General features: G+C 43.6%; 1 protein-coding gene across 2 annotated transcripts in view; it reads right to left on the minus strand.

Annotated features, from left to right (window-relative positions):
- The window catches only part of LOC122563048 (cyclin-dependent kinase 18-like), a 123,453-nt gene that overhangs the window by 53,387 nt on the left and 47,654 nt on the right, over window positions 1-22,412 (minus strand). For both annotated transcript variants that reach the window (XM_043716381.1, XM_043716382.1), the window contains exons 3-6: window positions 16,474-16,598; window positions 14,862-14,987; window positions 8,014-8,070; window positions 4,483-4,597 (exon numbers count right to left, since the gene is read on the minus strand). In XM_043716381.1, coding sequence (XP_043572316.1) covers window positions 4,483-4,597; window positions 8,014-8,070; window positions 14,862-14,987; window positions 16,474-16,598 — 423 coding nt within the window. The remainder of the gene's footprint in view (window positions 1-4,482; window positions 4,598-8,013; window positions 8,071-14,861; window positions 14,988-16,473; window positions 16,599-22,412) is intronic.

Consider the following 22,412-nt stretch of genomic DNA (forward strand, 5'->3'; position numbering starts at 1 on the left):
TAAATCCTCGCTCACTCTCTCTCTCTCACATATACATGCAGATCATGCTGTTTCTCATACACACATATACATACACACCCAAGCACCAGTCCTCACCAACAGTGTTAAATAACATATGTTACAATCTATAAGCATGAGCTGTTTTTACTTTGGAAAGGTCTGCACAGTCTCCATTTTCCACAAATTACAAATTAAATCTTCCTACATATTTACTCTGGTTCGACCCTATTCAATACTCTCAGATTTCCCAGCTAATTGACAAGTTGGATCACTTCTGAAGTAACAAGGGTGTCCAGTGTTCAATGAGATTCTCAATGAACTGTCCTAGTCACCACTATTAAGTCTGAATAACTCACTCCACAGTGCATATCGAGGGTCTGGAGCGGCCTGCCTGGGCATTGGGTGGAGGCCGGCTCAGTTGAGGCACTCAAGAGGATGTTGGATGATCATTTAAATAGATTTAAATTAAAACAACAAATCAACGTGCCCAGAGAGCCATGTCGACACAGTAGGCATCTGAACAGTAGCAGTTCTGCGATTCTGTGTGGGAACGATGAGCTGCATTTATTCCAGATCCTATTGAACATTCCGCCAAAGAATATCAAAAGGAATAGAGAATGAGGTGTTTCACCACAATTTCTACAATGTTCTTACTTCCATTTACCTTTCAGTTTTTAACAGGTGAACACTGCACATATCAGACTGGAGCTGTTACGATAAGGATCACTGAATTTTAGCTAAACTGAAATTAACACAACAGGGAGAATGGGAAGCCCCCCAGTACAGCATTTATTTCATTAATTCATGAGCTGTGGGCATTGCTGGCTCAGCCAGTCCCTACTTTCCCTGGAGCTGCCTTCTTGTGCACAGTTTTGGTTTCCTTATTTGAGGTACAATGTTCTGGCTATTGAGGGAGTATAGAAAGTTCACCAAATTGATTCCTGGGATGGCAGGACTGAAGTATGGGAGAGATTGGATCAGTTAGGATCTATCGACCGGAGTTTAGGAGAATGGTTTGGGGAGGGTGGGGGTAATGCAGAATCTCTCACAGAAAGCTATAAAATTCTAACAGGCTTAGGCAGGATCGATGAGGTAAGGATATTCCCGATGACAAGGAAGACCAGAACCAAGGGTCACCATTTAAGGAGGCCATTTAGGACTGAGATCAAGAGAAGTTTCTTCACCCAGGGAGTGGGGAGCCTGTGGAATTCTCTGCCATAGGAATCCGTTGAGGCCAAAACATTGACTGTTTTCAAGGAGTTAAGGGGATCAACGGGTATAGGGAGAAAGTAGGAGACTGAGTTGGGTGATCAGCCATGATCCATTGAATGGCAGAGCTGGCTCGAAGGGCCGTATGGCCTACGACTGCTCCTATATTCTGTGTTTCAATGTTTCTTGAACCACTGCAGCCCTTATGCTGTAGGTAGACCCACAATGTCATTAGGAAGGGAGTTCTAATATTTTGACCCCATTACACTGAAGGAACTCTGCAACTATTCCTCCAAGTCACTCACCATCCCAACTTGGAAATATATCGCTGTTCTTGCAGTGCCCTTGGGTCAACCTGGCCCTCCCTCTCTCGCATTGACCAACCAACTCTAATTTAAGGTTCTCATTCTTATGATTAAATCCTGTCATGTCCTTGTCTTTATCTTCATTCTGCACCTCTAACACCAGGCTCTTCGACACGTCCTGCCTTTGTTATCCGTACCATTACCTACGCATGTCCTGTAATATCTTCCCAAAACCTTTCCACCTCTTTCCTTAATACACTCCATAAAATTATCTCTGACAAAACTTCATTCGACTCTGATGAAATCGGGGGAGATGGTGATCTGGTGGTATTATGGCTGGACTGTTAATCCAGAGACCCTGGTAATGTCCTGGAAACCCAGGTTTGAATCGTACCATGGCCGATGGTGGAATTTGAATTCAATAACAAAATCTGGAATTAAGAGCCTAATGACAGTTGTGAAGCTGTATCTAGTTGTTTGAGAACCCATCTGGTTCACTAGTCCCTTTTAGGGAAGGACATTGCCATCCTTACCTGGTCTGGTCTACATGTGAATCCAGGCCCACAGCCCCTTGGGCAATTAATGCTGAAAGAATAATTTTAAAAAAACTCTCCAATTCTTTATCCTTGGCTCCCTTTTCGTCCTTTGTGTTCCTGAACCCAAATGAGAAGGTCCTAGGATGTCTATTTGGGTGAATGACACTTAGATATAAATCAGGTTACTGCTGGTGCCGGTTAACTATTGATTTATGTGGGGAAACACTGCCACCTACTGGCTGATGAAGAAAAACGATTCTAAATTCCATTTCCACTTCCATACAAAATGATGACCCTGCCAGTAAAGCCCATTTCTGTGTCTTGCAGAGCTGTACCCCAGCCTGAGTGATCAAACTAAAAATGTAGGATTTCTACTTATATAGCACTGTTCAGGCTCTGAGGATCTCGGGATTAGAGTGGTGCTGGAAAAGCACAGCAGTTCAGGCAGCATCCGAGGAGCAGGAAAATCGACGTTTCGGGCAAAAGCCCTTCTTTCCTGATGAAGGGCTTTTGCCCGAAACGTCGATTTCCCTGCTCCTCGGATGCTGCCTGAACTGCTGTGCTTTTCCAGCACCACTCTAATCCAGAATCTGGTTTCCAGCATCTGCAGTCATTTTTACCCTCTGAGGATCTCCCAAAACACTTTACAGAAAATGAAGTTTGGATTAGAAACTGGCTTTCTGTAAGAAGGCAGCAAGTCGTGATTGATGGAAAATATTCAGCCTGCAGTCTGGTTACTAGTGGTGTGCAACAAGGATCCGTTTTGGAACCACTGCTGTTTGTCATTTTTATAAATGACTTAGACGCAGGCATAGGTGGATGGATTAGTAAGTTTGCAGATGACACTAAAGTCGGTGGAGTAGTGGACAGTGTGGAAGAATGTTGCAGGTTGCAGGGGGACTTGGATATTGGGCTGAGAGGTGGCAAATTGGGCTGAGAGGCGTCAAATGGAGTTCAATGCACATAAATGTGAGGTGATGCACTTTGAGTAGAGTAACAGGATGGCAGAACGAAGGCAATGGAAAGATTCTTGGTAGTGTGGATGTGCAGAGGGATCTTGGAGTCCATGTACATAGATCCCTGAAAATTGCCACTCAGATTGATAGTGCTGTTAAGAAGTCATAAAGTGTGTTAGGTTTTATTGGTAGAGGGATTGAGTTCTGGAGCCGTAATGTCATGCTGCAATTATACAAAATGCTAGTGCGGCCACACTTGGAATATTGTGTACAGTTCTGGTTGCCCTATTACAGGAAGGATGGGGAACATTGGAAAAGGTGCAGAGGAGATTTACCAGGATGTTGTCTGGTCGGGAGGGAAGGTCTTATGAGGAAAGGCTGAGAGACTTGGATCTGTTCTCATTGGAAAGAAGAAAGCTAAGAGGGGATTTGATAGAGACATACAAGATGATCAGAGGATTAAATAGGGTAGACAGTGAAAGTCTTTTTCCTAGGATGATGACGTCAGCGTGTACGAGGGGGCATAACTACAAATTGAGTGGGGATAGATTTAAGAAATGTCAGAGGCAGGTTCTTTACTCAGAGAGTGGTAAGGGCGTGGAATACTCTACCTGCTAATGTAGTTAACTCAGCCACATTAGGGGCATTTAAACAATCCTTGGATAAGCACATGGATGATGATGGGATAGTGTAGGGGATAGGCTTAGATTAGTTCACAGGTCGGCGCAGCATCGAGGGCCGAAGGGCCTGTTCTGTGCAGTATTGTTCTGTGTTCTATGAAGTGTGTTTGAAATAACTGTCGCGATGCTGCAAAACCAGTAGCAAGCAGGACACAGACAATCTCCCACAAACAGGGATGTGAGAATTTGTTTATTACTCACTGTGGGTGTGGGCTTTACTGGCAGGGTCAACATTTATTACCCATCTCTTGGACCACTGCAATCATTTGGTGCAAATACCCCCTCAATACCGTTAGGGAGTGAGTTCCAGGATATGGACACAACTGAAGGAACGAAGATATATTTCCAAGACAGGATGGTGAGTGGCTTGGAGGGGAACTTGAAGGGGGTAATGTTCCTGTAAATCTGCTGCCCTTGTCCTTCTGGATGTTAGTGCTGACAGGTTTGCTGTTGGATTTAACAATGTTGATTCAGGAATGAAAGATGGCCGAAACAACAGGGAGAACTCAACAAAGTAACACGACAGGTTCACTTAAATCAAGGTGTCAGGTTAGCATCTTACCTGAAAGACAGCACATTGGACAGTGCAGCACTCCCTCAGCGAAGCACTGAGAGGGTCAACTTTTTTTTTAAACATCTGCACTCAGGCTGGGATTTGAAACTGTGGCTCAGAGACTGGAGTGTTATCCGGTGAGACACAGGTATGTCACATAATTAAGATTCACCTTTGCACACAGCCTCCCACCAAAGCTAGCATTACTAAGATGTGGAGTAGCATTCACAGACTGGACTGTACCTTCTCGTATTGCAGTGCACGGAGCTCCCTCTTCATGTTCCAGTCGGATCTCCTTCAGTGCCACCAGGTTTTCGGTTAATTTGCTTCTACCCTTAAACACTGTGGCATAAGTTCCCTGGAAGAATAAGGTAGACCTGCTGAGGAAACTGGAGAAAATGCACTCAAACTGCCTCGAGCAAGAGACATTTACTCAAACGGTACCAGAGGAGAGATTTCAGTTACAAGAAAAAACTGGAAACGTCAGAATTGGTTTCCCTCGAGCCAAAAAAAGGTTATGAGGAGATTTAGAGGAGGTGTTAGAAATTATGAAGGGATTTTGTGGATTAGATAGGGACAGTCTGTTCCCACCAGCAGGAGGGCTAGTAACCAGAGGATACCGATTGAAGTAATTGGTGAAAGAGTGAGAAGGAGTTAGAGGATGGCATGGTGGCTCAGTGGTTAGCATTGTTGCCTCACAGCGCCAGAGACCTGGTCAATTCTAACCTCGGGCAACTGTCTGTGTGGAGTTTGCACATTCTCCTGTCTCTGCGTGGGTTTCCTCCTACAATCCAAAGATGTGCAGTTTAGGTCGATTGTCCATGGGAAATTGCTCATGGTGATCAATGATATGTTGGTTAGGTGCATTAGTTAGGAGTAAATGTAGGGGAATGGGTCTGGGTGGGATACTCTTCAGAGGGTCAGTGTGGACTGGTTGGGTTGAAGGGCCTGTTTCCACACTGTAGGGATCTATGAAAGGGAAGACAGGGATTCATTTTCTACACCGCTTTTTCTTAAGATCTGAAATGTATTTCTTGAAAGGGGGATGGACAGAGGTTCAATAGTGACTGTCAAAAGTGTATTGGATAAATAATTAAAAGTGAAAAACTACAGAGCAGTGGGAAATCATGGAATCATACAGTGCAGAAGAGCCGCTTTGGCCATCGCATCTACCCCAACATGTGAGAACCACCTGACCTTCAATCTAATCTGATTGACCCACACTTGGCCTACAATCTTGAATGTTATCACATCAGCGAGGTGCAGTGCTAACTGGATGGTTCATTGAAAGAGTCAGAACATAAGAGGCATGAATAGGGTGGGTAATCAAAGTCATTCTCGAGAGTAGGAATGTCAAATATTGGGAGCATAGGTTTAAGGTGAGAGGGGGAAACTTTAAAGGAAATACGTGAGGCAAGTTTCTTTTACCAGAGAGGGGTAAATGTCTGGAATGCTCTGTCGGGAAGTGATAGGAGCAGGTATGTTAGCAACATTTAAGAGACATTTAGACAGGCACGTGAACAGTACAAGTGCAAGAGTACAGACCACCTGCAGGTAGATGGGACTGGTTGAGAACAGCATCTTGGTTCCTTTACTGTCCTATGTGCTATGTTCTATAACAGCGAGACTGTGTGGAACAGTCTTGTTCTGCAGTGGATAATTCTATGATTGAATGAGATCGAACCAAACCACCAACCAAACAATTTACAAGCTGCCCCTAACCAATTCTTGACAGCACCTTCCAAACCCTCGACCTCTGCCACAATCAATGCAGCAGAGACGCATGGGAACACCTCCAGGCCACATTTTAAGGTTGTGGGCGGATTGTGGGGAGGAATAAGGGTCCTGTTATCACAATCCCAGGAAGATCGACATAATTCCTGAGGATATCCTACATAAACACTGCCTTTGTTGGTTAGGAGTGAGTTCAGTTTGAGATTACAAAGAATTGTTTGATTGTAGAGAACTTGAATATTGGTGAAATAATTTGCCTTTGTTGAAGCTTTTCATTTTGTAGTCATTTGGAAAGTTCACTAGAAATACCAAAGCAGAGGGAAACAACAGACAGAAACATGTTGATTCCCTCTACATGATTTGGAGATGCCAGTGTTGGACTGCAGTGTGATGTAACTGAAATCATACATTGAAAAATTGATTGTCTGTTAAGCCTTTCATCTGTATTCTAACAGATGTAAATTTTTGCTATAAATTCTGTGTGTTAGGATTGAGCACTCCACTACCACCTGATGAAGGAGCGACACTCCGAAAGCTAGTGTGCTTCCAATTAAACCTGTTGGACTATAACCTGGTGTTGTGCGATTTTTAACTTTGTATCCCTCTACATTGGCATTTTCATAATTTGTCCTGATGACAGCAAGACAATAAGCTTTGAAAAATATATCTTGTTTGGTTCTTGTAAGCATACAAGAAATTCCTCAAGATAAGAAAGTTCAAAGGCATTTACTGACATTCATAGAATTCTACAGTCTGAATGAGGCTATTCAGTCCATCAGACCTGGCCAGCTGTTTGGTAGTGCTATCCAATTAGTCTCATTCCCCTGCTTTTTCCTCATAGTCTGTAAGCCTTTTACCTTTAGATATTTGTCCAATTATTTTTGAAGATTACCATTGATCTACTTCCATCAATATTTTGGGCAGGGTATTTAGTCCAGGTCATAATAATTTTAAAAGAAAATTTCCTCAAATTACCTCAGGTCTTTGGCCAGGCACCTTAAATCTCTGCTCTCTGGCTCTTGATAGGATAGAAATATACAATACAGTGCTAACTATTAATATATAAGTCTCACGGTCTAACAAAGTCACGAAAAATTCATTATGATACAAGTTTTGAGTGGAATATTTGTAGACAAGATGACAAATTTTGAAGAATCTATTCCAATCACCACAATTTTTTTTCATCTTTCATTGAGACTATGTGAGAATCCATACCTTTCCTCATTATTTCATTGAATTAGCCTCCACTATTTAATAAGGGTCACATGCCAAGGAACCACCTCTGACCGAATGGTCAAACATTGTTCAGTTGGAGATCATCACAGGAAGTGAAGACCTTCCTTTGGGTGAATGATCAATGATTCATCCTCCTCTCCACTTGGATGACAGTTACAATATCTACGGTGCTGGGACAACAATAAGTTTGTCTCTGTTAGCTTATTGCTGGACAAGCAGGAGGCTGGAAGAACACAGCAAGCCAGGCAGCATCAGGAGGTGGAGACCTCTGTTACTTTCCCTGCAAAAGCCTTAGCTAGTTTTAACTCCCATCAATCGTTGAAGCTCAAGAAAGGCAAAAAAGGCCAGAATATTTTCTTCATTTGTTCACAGAATGTGGGCCAGCACTTTTTGCCCATCCCTAACTGAATTAAGAGTCAGCCTTAAGAGTCAACTGTGGGTCTACTGGTCTGGAGTCATGTGTAGGCCAGAAAAGGCAAGGATGTCAGATTCCCTTCTCTAAATGAAATTAGTGAAGAAGATGATGGTTTTTAAGACAATGGCTACATGGTCACCACGGAATAGTTTTTTTTTAAATTGAATTGAATTTAAATTTCACCATCTGCCTCAGCAGGATTCAAACTTATGGCCCAGAACATTAACCTGGGGTTCTGGGCTGCATGCCCAGTGACGTTACAACTACACACCATCTCCACAATAAAAATCCACTTCTTACAGGTGAAGGAAAATCCCCCAGCCTGAAAATGAAAAGTGAGTGAGCGAGTCAGACAATTTATTGTCAATTCAGTGAACGTTCAACCTCACCTCACCCAATTTGTCCAATTTGACATAAGTCTCCAGCTTCCCAAAACCGATGTCCGACTACAAAGAAGGAAACACAAGTCAATTCAAATAGCTTCACCGAAGAAAACCATTTGTCCAATGTGAGCATTAGCAATGATTTTCTGTGGTCAAATGGTTAAAGTACAGTCACTGTTAATAACAACAAAATAAGCTCCTGCGACAAAGTAATTTGCTTTATTGTTGCTGCTTGAGGGATAAATATCAGTGAGGATACACCCTCCTGCTCTTCGTCGAATAGGACTAATGACATCTTTTATACCATAGGACACAGCTTGAATGTCTCAACTACAGGCCTGTGCCTCAAACAGTGTAACACTTAAGTCAGGAATCTCATCCTTGGATTTTGTGCTGCAGGGTGTTGTGTAGGACTTCAACCTACAACCGATCCATTGAGCCAAGACTGTCACCAAGCAGTACTCCAGAGTTACTAATTACAGAAATTAGAGTTTGCGTTGGTGATGCTAGTGCAGTGTTCAATTGTTTAATTGTTCTGTATTTGATTGTGTTAGCCTGAAACTGATCTATAATTACTGTGCTTGATTAATTGAGCTTGGGTGATGACTCAGAAGTAATGTAAACGGAATGCACGGAGGAACCTATTGGCTGAGAGAGGGTAATTATTGGGGGCAGATATTTTGTGATTGCAGAGATGTTTAAAGTTTTATTACACACATGGAAACCAGTGACTGCTCATGCTGTCATCAAGCACAAAAACAGACCCCTCGGTCCAGTAAGTTCACACCAACTATGTTACCAAACTAAACTAATCCCACCTACCCGCTCATTGACCCAATTGATCAGGATCTCTTTGTAATCTTAGATCACCTCTTCACTGTCCAATATACCACCAAGTTTGGCCCATATCCCTCCAAACATTTCCTACTCATGAACTTTTCCAAATGCCCTTTAAACATTGTAACTGTACTCACACCCACCACTTCCTCTGGTAGTTCATTCCACACATGAAACACTCTCTGTGTAATACTGTTGCCTCTCAAGTCCTTTTTCAATCTTTGCCCACTCACCTGAAAAATATGACCCCTAGCTTTGAGCTCCCCTACCCTCGGGAAAAAGATCCTCGCTATTCACCTTATCTATGCTCCTCATGATTTTATAAACCTCAATAAAGTCACCCCTCAGCCTCCTACACTCCAGTAAAATAAGTCCCCAGCCTTTCCAGTCTATTTTTGAATGTCCAACTCCCTATTCCCAACAATATCCTGGTAAATATTTTCTGAACCCTCTCCAGTTTAATAATCTCCTTCCTGTAACAGGGTGACCAAAACTGCACACAGGACTCAAGAAGAGGCCTCACCAACATCCTGTACAACCTCAACGTGACATCCCAACTCAATGGCCTGAGCAATGAAGTCAAGCATGCTAAACACCTTCTTAACCATCTTATCTACCTGTGATGCAAACTTCAAAGAATTATATACTGAATCCCTGAGTCTCTCTGTTCTACAACACTACCCAGAGCTCTGCCATTAACTGTATATGTCCTGTGATCATTTGTTTTACCAAAATGCAACACCTCACATTTATCCAAATTAAACTCCATCTGCCACTCCTCAGCTCATTGACCCAATTGATCAGGATCTATTTGTAATCTTAGATCACCTCTTCACTGTCCACTATACCACCAAGTTTGGCGTCATCTGCAAACTGACTAACCATGTCTCCTATATTCTCATCTGAATCATTTATATAAATGACAAACAAAAGTGGACCCAGCACCGATTCTTGTGGGACACTGGTCACAGGCCTCCTATTCAAAACACAACCCTCAACCCTCAGCCTCCGTCTCCTGCTGTAAGCTCTTCACTGGTCTGAGACAAATCAGTGCATAAAATGTACAACAAACGGCAATAAAAGGATTCTACCCACTTTATATCACCATGGGTATCTTTGAACCATTCCTGTTCACTATCCTGTGATCATCATGAACTGCGAGGAAAGAATATACTTCAGAAGATACTTTTTTAAAAAAAATCCATTTGTGGGTGTGGGCATCACTGGCTGGGCCAACATTTATTATCCATCCATAAGGGGAAATGGGCAGTTAAGAGTCACCTGTATTGCTGTGAGTCTGGAGTCACATGGAGGCCAGACTAGGTCAAGATGACAGTTTCCTTCCCTAAAGGGCATTAGTGAACCAAACAGGGTTTTCCCCCAACCACTGACAAATGATTTCATGGTCATCATTAATTCCAAATTTTTATTGAAGTCAAATTCCACTATCTGTCGTGGTAGGATTCAAACCTGGAGTATTACCTGGATCCCTGGATCAACAGCCTAGTGATAATATCACGAGACCATCACCTTCCTGAGAAGGAGAATGTGCTTTGATCACAGCAGCTGGGGAGGAGGCTCCCTAGACCATCCCAGTCAGTGCTGTTTATCTCAGGTACGGCTGGCATTGATCACACTGAAGATTTAAGAAGAAAGCTCAAGAGGATGAGCAACCCTCTCATCAAATTGACCAACAGTCTAACTAATGACTGCTGTGGAATGTGGATTTTGGACATTTTTAAAAACTGTTCACCCTTTGGCCTTTTACCTTCATGTTTTCACCTCCTTTATCTTAACTGATTTCACCCTTTACTCTTAAAGCTTCTCTCTCATTCTCTTGCCTTTCTTTCTTTCTCTCTCCCTCTTATCTTTTCTTTATTTTATATGTGATTCCCTAGTAAGCATCATCCTTGACTAAGTGCCTGACGAAGGAGCAGCGCTCCGAAAGCTAGTGCTTCCAAATAAACCCGTTGGATTATAACCTGGTGTTGTGTGATTTTTAACTTTGTCCTTGGTCCAAGGCAGTGCAAAGAAGAAATATTGGCCTCAGATTTTCCTTGAGACAGCGAATGCAATCATATTTCTCTTGAGTGACATGCAATCTTGGATCAATGCATGGACCAGAACTGGACATTATCTCCTCCCACTGCCATTCTCTTTCATTGAAGGTGATTCAATGAATTATGTAATGTGTTTAAGTCACCACATGGTGGCAATGTGTACCACTGCTGTGAAATGGGTGTGACAGGAGATTGTGAGGTGAGTTTTGCCAATGTGAAGACGAAAAGAAAATGATTAGACCCTGCTGCAGATTGACTTAGAAGCTAAAATGCATCTAGGCAATTATGTGGGAAGAGGAGGCCATTCAGCCCTTCCAATCTGCATTATCATCATTTAATTTGTTCATTGCCAGCTGTCCACATTGGTTCTGTAACTTTTAATTTATTGTTGTTTCAGAAGGGTGTGATCATTTAAAATTTTATAATTGATTCCCTGGCATTGACAGTTTTATTTCAGAGTCGGAGCGAAAGTTCCAGAGTTTACTTTCTATTCACTTGTGAGATGGGGGCATTGCAGGCTGGGCCAGCATTTGTTGCCTGTCGCCAGTTTAACGATGCTCAGCACTATTCGCAACTCCTCAGTCCATGTTCAAATCGAACAGGATCTGGCCAATATCCAGGCTTGGACCTTCAAGTGACAAGTAACATTCACATCATACAAATGCCAAGTAATGACCATCTCCAATAAGAGACAATCTAACCATTACCTCTTGGCATTCAATGGTGTTACATGTAACAATGGTGTTACATCCCCCACATAGTAATCCTTGGGGTTACCATTGATCAGAAACTCAACTGGACTCATCAGATAAACACAGTGGCTATAAGAGCAGATCAGAGACTAGGCATAATGTGGCAAGAAACTCATCTCCTGACTCCCCAAAGCCTATTCACCATCTACAAGGCACAAGTCAGGAGTGTGATGGTGTACTCCTCACTTGCCTGGATGAGGGCAGCTCCAACAACACTCAAAAAGGTTGATACCATCCAGGACAAAGCAGCCCGTTTGATCAGCACCACATCCACAAACATCCACTCCCTCCACCATGGATGCTCAGTAGCTCCAGTGTGTACTATCCACAACATGTCCTGCAGAAATTCACTAAAGATCCTTAGACAGCACCTTCTAAACCCACAATCACTTTCATCTGAAAGTACAAGGGCAGCAGATACATGGGAACACCACCACTTACAAGTTCTCCTCCAAACCACTCCCCATCCTGACTCAGAAATATATCAGCTGTTCCTTCACTGTCGCTGGGTCAAAATCCTGGAATTCCCTCCCTAACAGCTTTGTGGGTTTATCTGCAGCACAGGGACTACAATGGTTCAAGAAGGCAGCTCACCCCCACACTCTCAAGGGCAACTAGGGACGGGCAATAACTGCTGGCCCACCTAGCGACACCCACATTCTATGAAGTTATTTTGAAGACCATCATCTCAGGAGTGTTGTATTCGTGAATGTGGAGTATCTTACACCAACCCAAAAGCAAAATGCCACACATGCTGGAAGGTCTACGATAATCAGAAAATGTTGGGTGACTCAAATAGTCAGATGGCATCTGACAGATGGCCATGGGCTGAAACAGAGTTGAAGAGTGTGGTACTGGAAAAGCACAGCAGGTCAGGCAGCATCCAAGGAGCAGGAGAATCAACGTTTCAGGCATAAGCCCTTCATCGGGAATGAGGCTTGTGGGCCGAGGGGGCTGAGAGATAAATGGGAGGGGGGGTAGGGCTGGGGGGAAGGTAGCTGGGAATGTGATAGGTAGATGGAGGTGGGGGTAAAGGTGATAGGTCAGAGAGGAGGGTGGAGCAGATAGGTGGGAAGGAAGATAGACAAATAGGACAGGTCAAGAGGGCGGTGCCAAGTTGGAAGGATGGACTGCGATAAAGTGGGAGGAGGGGAAATGGGGAAACTGGTGAAATCCACGCCCTCCACCTCCTCCATGACATTTGTTTCCCTGGCCCCCAACGCCTTAGCTTCACCATGGACATCCAGTCACTGTACACATTTACCCACCATGACGATGGTCTCCAAGCCCTCTGTTTCTTCCTTTCACACCAACCCAACCAGTACCCCTCCACTGACACTCTCATTCACCTGGCTGAACTGGTCCTCACCCTCAACAATTTCCTCCAATCCTCCCACTTTCTTCAGATCAAAGGGGTAGCCATGGGCACTCGCATGGGCCCCAGCTATGTCTGTCTCTTAGTCAGGTGCGTGGAACAGTCCAATTTCCACAGTTACACCGGCACCATTCCCCACCTGTTCCTCCACTACATCGATGACTGCATCGGCACTACCTCGTGCTCCCACGAGGAGGTTAAGCAGTTCATCAACTGCACAACACCTTCCACTCTGACCCCAAGTTTACCTTAACTATCTCAGACACCTCCCTCCCCTCACACCTCCCTCCCCCTCCTGGACATCTCCACCTCCATTTCTGGTGACCGACTCAACACGAACATTCACTACAAACCCACTGACTCCTACAGCTACCTGGCCTACACCTCCTCTCATCCTACCTCTTAAAACGCTACCTCTTATTCCCAATTCCTCCACCTCCACCACATCTGCTCCCAGGAAGACCAATTCCACCAAAGAACATCCTAGATGACCTCCTTCTTCAAAGACCGCAATTTCCCCTCCCACATGGTTGATGATGCCCTCCAACGCATCTCATCCTGCACCTCCACCCTCGAACCCCATCCCCCCAACCGCAACAAAGACAGAACCTCCTGGTCCTCACCTTCCACCCCACCAACCTCCGTATACATTGCATCATCTTTCGCCATTTCCGCCACCTCCAAACAGACCCCACCACAAGAGATATATTTCCCTCCCCATCCCTATCTGCTTTTTGGAGAGACCATTTCCTCCGCAACTCCCTTGTCAGGTCCACGCCCCCCACAAAACCACTCTCCCCTCATGGCACCTTCCCCTGCCACTGCAAGAGGTGTAAAACCAGCACCCACACCTCCCACTGGTCTTTTTGGAGAGACCATTTCCTCCGCAACTCCCTTGTCAGGTCCACGCCCCCCACAAAACCACTCTCCCCTCATGGCACCTTCCCCTGCCACTGCAAGAGGTGTAAAACCAGCACCCACACCTCCCCCCTCACCTCCGTCCAAAGCCCCAAAGGATTCTTTCAACATCCAAGAGAAATTTACCTGCACTGCCACACACATCATTTACTGTATCCGTTGCACCCGATGTGGTCTCCTCTACATCGGGGAGACAGGACACCAACTTGCAGATCAATTCAGAGAACATCTCTGGGACACCCGCAGTAACTAACCCCACTACCCTGTGGCTGAACACTTTAACTCCCCCTCTCACTCTGCCAAGGACATGCAGGTCCAGGACCTCCTCCATCGCAAAACCCTATCCGCCCAACGCCTGAAGAAAAAACACCACATCTTCCACCTTGGGACCCTCCAACTACACAGGATCAATGTAGATTTCACTAGTTTCTCATTTCCCCTCTTCCCACCTTATCCCAGTCCCAACCTTCCAACTTGGCACCATCCTCTTGAACTGTCCTGACCTGTCCATCATCTTTCCCATCTATCCGCTCCACCCTCCTCTCCAATCTATCACCTTTCGCGTTCTCAGGTACCTTCCCCTGAGCCCCACCATCCCCCTACCATTTATCTCTCAGCCCGCTTGTACCACAAGCCTCATTCCTAATGAAGAGCTTATGCCCGAAACGTCGATTCTCCTGCTCCTCGGCTGCTGCCTGACCTGCTGTGCTTTTCCAGCACCACACTCTTCGACTCTGATCTCCAGCATCTGCAGTCCTCACTTTCTCCTAGCTGAAACAGAGACCCTGTTGCCATCTCCACAGACACTGGGACAAGCCAAAGAGGTTCCTGAGGCTGAATAGCTGACTCTCGGATCCTGTGCATTGAGACCCAGGACCCTGTGCCTCTGCACAGCCCCAGGGTCCGACTCACCAGAGAAGCTCTCCGTGATGTTCTGCTCAGAGTCTTGGGCAGGGGTGGACTCTCCAGCTGTAGCTTCTGCAGGAACTCCTCGGGTAGTCTGATATCCATCGGTAGAGAGAGCCTCTTGCTGAAGTCCTGATGGGTTGGAGAGCAGGGAGATACAAGGGGTAGACATCAAAGGGAGAGAAAGAAGACAGTCAGTTCAAGTGGGGCATAAACACCAATATTTAGTGAATGGGCAGTGAAGGAATGGAGATATATTTCCAAGTCGGGATGGGGGAGTGGCTTGGTGGAGAACTTGCAGTTGGTGGTGTTACCATGTATCTGCTGCTGCGTAATCTGCACATTCAATGTGGTGAGTGGGAGCTATCTCCTATGGGAAAGGGAGCGAGAATATGCTGATTGGATTAGGTGAAGAGTCTGGGGTAGGATCACAGGCATACGCCAGTCAGGCCAAATGGCCTGGTTTAAGCTGTGCTGCAAATTCTACACAATTCTCCTGCTGTAATACTAATCCAAACATTTCGAGTGAATTTCACCTTTGGCCTACGTTTGTTTAGTACCCACATCTCAGTAAACCATTTCATAGGAACATTATAGAAAAGTAAAAAATAGGAACAGGAGTAGGCCATTCAAGCTTGCTCCACCATTCAATATGATCATGGCTGATCGTCCAACTCAGCCCCCTGTTGCCACTTTCTCCCTTAGGTCCTTTTAGCTCAAAGAGCTGCATCTAGTTCCTTCTTGAAAACATCCAATGTTTTGGCCTCAACAGTTTCTTAAGGCAAAGAATTCCACAGGCTCCCCACTCTCTGGGTGAAGACATTTCTCCTCATCTCAGTCCTAAATGGCCTTCCCTGTGTCGTTAGATCATGACCCCCTGGTTCTTGACTCCGTGATCATCAGGAACACCCTTCTGGTATTTACCTGGGCAAAGAATTCCACAGGCTCCCCACTCTCTGGGTGAAGACATTTCTCCTCATCTCAGTCCTAAATGGCCTTCCCTGTGTCGTTAGATCATGACCCCCTGGTTCTTGACTCCGTGATCATCAGGAACACCCTTCTGGTATTTACCTGGTCTAGTTGGGTTTGAATTTTATAGGATTCTATAAGATTTAATCTAAGACCAAGTTACTTATAGGGCAATATTGGGACTGGTGACCAAATGTTTGGTCAAAAAGACAGGTTTTAACAAGCATCACTAATAAGGAGCTAGAAGGTAGAGATTTGGAGAGTGGGAGTTCAGAGCAGCTAAAGCCAACTGCACTGCAATTAAAATCAATTTGACACAAGAGGCCAAAATTTTGGCTATTTCAGAAGGCTGGTGGAAATTACAAAGATTGGGAGGATAGAAGCAGTAGAAGGGTTTTAAAACACAAATGGGAAGATTCAAATCAGATTGTGACTGGATCAGGAACCAATATAACTGAAAAGCAGGAGACAATGGGCGAATGGGACTTGCTGCCAGATAGATCACTCTGAAAGAATGTTTCAAAGGAGCTTGAGTTGTTAGATGGTGGATGATAGCCAAAAGACCATTGGAATATTCAAGATCATCAACACCGCTGTGCCCCCTGGGTCTTATTAACATCCCGTCTGGAGACAAGAGATTACATCATACCTCCATTGAGAACCTGCGCTGTCGGTGATTCCTATAACGCAGGGGATTTGGAGAATGGCCATCTTCTGATGTCACCTGGTCTGTGTGCACACTCAAGGTCAGTGGAAGATTCTCGTGTGCGATATCTAAATGAAGGGAAAAACAGGAATCAGTCATTTATTTGCCCGTGTCAAGATCACATTGTGATTCGAATTGGCACTGACACTAGGTGACGCTTTGTAAGCTCTCTACAGCAGATCTTATTCTCATGTTTCTGCACTTTTAAACCTCAATTCTAAGTCTGTAAAAATTAATAATAAAGTTCCATTAAATCTGCTTTGAACACCTCTTGTGCAGCCCTAACCTTGCTCTGTCTAAACACCCTATGATCTGTATGCCCTTGTTTGTTGTGATCTGCTTGTACTGCTAGCAAATCAAAACTTTTCACTGTGCTTAGGTACACATGACAACAATAATTCAACAACAAATCAAATCAAATCAAGAGTCTTTTGCCTTTTCCGTAGTTTTGATTTTGGATCAAGATCGAAAAAGGACTCTTAAAAACTATGGATTATGGAAGAGATTACTGCACCTTTTAAAAGCAAATTATCAGCACTTGTTGCACTGCTCTTTGTTCAAATAGTGGCGGAACATGAATGGAGTATACGGCAGGCAAGCTGGAGCGGGGGATGTGCACAATCAGAGATTCAGCCAGCAACAAGTAGCTGATTGGTCTGTGCAGTGCTGGCAGTTTCCATGTGGACATAAGGAGCAAAAGTAGAATATTCGGCCCATTAAATCAGTTCCACCATTCAATGAAATCGTGACTGGTCTGATATTCCACAACTGTACTTTCCTGCCATTTGCCCTCCAAAACCCCCAATTTCATTACTGATTGGAAATTTAATGACTGAGCCTTGGCAGCCTCCTGTGATAAAGAATTTCACAGATTCACTACCCGTTGAGAGAGAAAGATCTTCAATTATAATGACCTTCTGCCTCTCATCAACAAGGTGATTGTGTTTGTGGATGTGAGCAAGATAGTCCAAAGTGTCCAGATCTCTGGAAATAGAGATACTGTCTCTGAAGTTAAACAAAAACTAAAATCTGATGAAAGTCCGGTTATCTTCCCTCACCAGTTTCAGTAAGCTTTATAAGCTGTGAACACTCGATCTGTGCCTCCTGCGAGCAAGTGAAAGTAACTGGAGATGAGAGATCAAGGATCTGCAAGGATACACAAGCCAGGAGGTTCATCTCAGCCAACCCTGTGGACCCAGACCATTCAACTGCCAGCCCAGTCTTTTCCTCCACCCGTAACACCAACACATTTTTGTGCCCGACTGTACACATGCAGAAGTAGTTTGTAAAAGGGTTAGAGTTTTAATGAGTAGAGTTGTATGTTGATGGTTCATAATTGTTTATCTGTGGTTAGAATCCACTTAGTTATAATAAATAATGCTCCTTGTTATGTACAGAAACCTAGTCAGTGCTTTCTGTTTAACTGTGGCTACAAAGACAGTTACATTGGGGAAATTTGTGTACTTTGATAAAACATTTTTACCATCTGTGATGATTCTGGGAATAGTGAGACTTTATTTCCAAAGTGTTACCCCAATGAGTCCTGATACCTTCTGGAACTTAACTACAGTCAGTTCTGATACAGTTTGATAGCTCCATTCTCATGCGATCTCGTATTATGGGAAAATCGCACAATAGCTGCGCCATTAAAGTAATGGGGCTAGAATTGCATTATAACCAATACAGGTAAGGAAAGTTTTCATTCTGCAAATAATGGTCTAAATTCTTCAATCACGTTAAAGCCATTGAAGAAACACATGTTACAGCAGAACTTGATAAAAGCAAATTACTGCGGATGCTGGAATCTGAAACCAAAAGAGAAAACGCTGGAAAACCTCAGCAGGTCTGGCAGCATCTGTAAGGAAAGAAAAGAGCTGACGTTTTGAGTCTAACTGACCCTTTGACAGATGCTGCCAGACCTGCTGAGATTTTCCAGCATTTTCTCTTTTGGTTACAGCAGAACTGACTGTATTATTCAAATCTCTGCAGAGACAGATGGTTTTTAAAGAGAATTTCTATTTACTAGCTGAAAGAACATCACTTTTTTCCATTTTGAAGTTTTTACTGCAACAAATGACTACAAAAAGCACTATTGACTAAACATTGCTTTTCTTAAACAACTTATACCTTCAACCATAGAAAGTGACATTCCCCTTTTACGCTTATCACCCATCACACTCTCCACAGAATTGCAATCCTTTTAGCAGTTGATCCTGGCTTCAATGAATTCCTACGTCTCCACTTCACTGAATAGTAGTTTTGAGTGACTGTTTCCAGATTCTTGCCTCAGTTCTCAGAGGTTTTCTTGAATCCACCATCAGCTGTAAACCCCGATCTGAACATGCCAGGATGAATCTCCTGGAATCTTTAAATGCCTGTAGGATGCAATAGAAATCAAGTACCTGTGGATGCAGCTATGGTCAGTCACAAAGCCAATTAGTCTCTGTCCACCTGTGACCATCATAAACTTGTAGGAAAGTTTGTAACCTGATCTCAAAATAGCTTCCTCTACCCTTTTACTCACGATAATATGAAAAGAATAAACACTGTATTCAAAGAGAACTGATTAACTATTCTCGACTCAAGCTCCCTTTTACCTTAGATGTAAGTGGGCAGTTAAAAGCATAACTCTTTCTTAGGATATAAGGACTAAAAACAGAAGTGGGCCATTCAGCCCGTCGAGCCTGCTCCCCCATTCAGTACAATCATGGCTGATCTCATCTTGGCCTCGCCTCTACTTTCTTTCTCACACTCCATAATCCTTTAAACTTTTCAAGGTAAGGGGCAGAAGGTTTTGAGGAGATCAGAGAGTCATAGAGTCATAGAGATGGACAGCAGGCAAACAGACCTTTCAGTCCAACTTTTCCATGCCGACCAGGTATCCTAAACTAATCTAGTCCCGTTTGCCAGCATTTGGCCCATATCTCTCTAAACCCTTCCTATTCGCATACCCATCCAGATGCCTTTTAAATGTTGTTATAATGTAAGGAAGATGTTTTTCGCCCAGAGGGTGGTGGGAATCTAGAAGTCACTGTCAGTCAAGATAGTAAAGGCAGAAACTCCCATTACATTGAAGATGTGTTTAGATGTGCACTTGGGATGTTACAAGGCCATGGGCCAAGTGCTGGAAATGGAATGAGAATAGTAGGTGATTGTTTTTGATAGACACAGATGTGATGAGCTGAAGGGCCCTTTACCTGTGCTGTCAATCTTTATGACTCTATTACTAATTAAAAATCTGTACATCACCTCCTTAACTTACTCAAAGTCCCAGCATCCTCCACACTCTGGGGTAGTGAACTCCTCAGACCCTTTGGACAAGGGGTCCTACTCAACCCCATAGCCTAAAACAATGACCTTACATTCCAAATTGCTCCACATGGGCTAACATCTTTGCTAAAATCTAATACCTTTTACTTTGGAGAGTTCAGGATCCATTTACTGGAAATTGGGGGAACTACAGCCTCTGTCTCAAAATATAAGTACCTAGCACCATCTTCTCAGTGAAACAATTTAAACTTTCCAATGATCTCGAACAATCAAACTATCAGGTGGACTACAGAACAAGTGACCCATGTCCACTATCAGGCAGACTGCACAACAGGTGACTGATCCATCCTAATTTTAAAGATATGGTCCCAAAAATAATTTGTTTATGAACATCGTAACAATGAAACCACAATATCAACTATAGTGGTAACAAACTGCTTGCTGCACATTGATATATAAACAAAAAAGAATCACAAAAAATTAAAGCTACCAATCGCATCCCTCACTCCTATCTTTGGAATGAGATGATAAATTAAGTCCCAGCTCCCTCCTCATATGATTTCCACAACACTGTTCCAGAATGAGGCAGGGGTTTCTACCCTATGTCTTGGCCAATATATCTGCCCTCCGATCAATATCTCTGCAAAGTAGATTATCTGATTGTTGTCACATCTCGTACAAGTGGGAAATGCCTTTGGTTTGATGGCTGGATCGTCACACTCTAATGTTTATTTGTTTCTCCATACATTACATACAGAACCAAACTGCTGCAGGGACTGTATATGTATATAAAGATATTTTTATAAATAAAATAAATTTTTGAAATTAGAAAAAAATAGTGAGTGAACTTCAATAAAGCATTTCATTAGTTGTGGGACATCCTGAGTTGGTATAAACGTTAAAAATGTAAGTCTTCCTTTTACAAATTAAAAAAGCAGTGCTTTACCCAAAGAGGATTTTCATCTAGGTTATAGAAACCACAGGGTACAGGGGTGCGATGACAGACACATCACCAGGGAGTTACCTAAGATCGCAGCCTTCACTGAATGAAATCAGAGAGCTTAAAGATACCACAAGTTTAAGGCAAAATGGAGATGGAGTTATTCATTAGCAACTACTGCTGTAAATGGCTGTGATTAATTTTATTCACATAATTTGCATTAGGTATCACAGAATCCTTACAGTGCAAATAGAGGTCATCAGCCCAACAAGTCTGCACTGACCCTCCAAACAGCATCCCACCCAGACTCATAACCCCACACTTGGCATTGCTAGTCCACCTACCTTGCAAGCTACAAGACAATTTATTTTGACCGTACACCTAACCTGTATATCTTTGGACTGTGTGGGAAGAAACTGGAGCACTCAGTGGTAACACACATAGACGCAGGAATAACACGCAAACTCCACACAGACAGTTGTCCAAGGTTGGAATCGAACCCAGATCTCTGGTACTGTGAGACAGCTGTGCTAACCACTGTGCCACCATGTCACCCTAAGTAATTGTCCTCCATTGGCTACATTTTGGTGGAAAAATGATCCTGATTCCTACCTTTATTCTCCAGAGTTTATAGAAAACTCAGTGAAACTTACAAAACAGGGCTCAACAAGAGGGATGTTGACTCTGCCTGGCCGGGAGGTCTAGAACCATTGGACACAGTTGTGGAATAAAGGGGAGGCCATTTAAGACTGAGGAAGATTTCTTCAGCCAGAGAGTGGGGAATCTTTTGACTTCTGTAACCCAGTGGGATGTGAAGGCTCAATTATTAAATAAGATGAAAATTGTGATTGATAAATTTCTCGCTCCTGAGCATAGTGGCTCAATGGTTAACATTGCTGTCTCACAGCATCAGGGACTCATGTTCAACTCCACCCTTGGTCGTCTGTCTGTGTGGAGTTTGCATGTTCTCCCTCTGTTTGTATGTGTTTCTTCTGAGTACTCCAGTTTCCTCCCACTGACTGAAGATGTACAGGTTAGAATGGATTGGCCATGCTAAATTGCCCATAGCATCCAGGGATGTCCAGGTAGGTGGGTTAGCCATGGGAAATACAGGGTTCCAGGGTCTCTGGAGGGTCAATTTGGACTTGATGGACTGAATGGCATGCTTCAATAGTGTAGGAATTCTGTGATGTAGAGGTATGGGAATATGGCATTGATGTGGATGATCAGCCATGATCTAAAATGTTAGAGTGGGCTTGAGGGGCTGAATGGTCTCCTCCTACTCCTATGTTACTACTAGGAGACTCTATTTACTGTAGCTTCCGTCATGACACTTTTCCAGTTAGTGAATTGAAAGCAGAAGACTCACCCTCACCTCTCTCTCACCAATTGATAATTTTGTGTCAATATTAACTCTGCATAATGCTCACAATGTTCAATTTATTTGAGCATGCATTTTGGAAACTCATTCAATTCCTAAGTGCCATTAATTACTTCTGGTTTTACAGACACAAGAGGAATCCTATAAGGATGGCAGAATTCATTGCTATTAATAGATTGTAGCACTCGACAGATGTGATTGTTTTTCACCTACGCCACAGCATCTCACTGTTTATTCAGTGGGCAAATCATGTTGTAATCAGAGACAAATTGCACTATTAACTGGCTACGC

The sequence above is a fragment of the Chiloscyllium plagiosum genome, chromosome 26, assembly GCF_004010195.1.
Source record: "Chiloscyllium plagiosum isolate BGI_BamShark_2017 chromosome 26, ASM401019v2, whole genome shotgun sequence".
NCBI lineage: Eukaryota > Metazoa > Chordata > Chondrichthyes > Orectolobiformes > Hemiscylliidae > Chiloscyllium > Chiloscyllium plagiosum.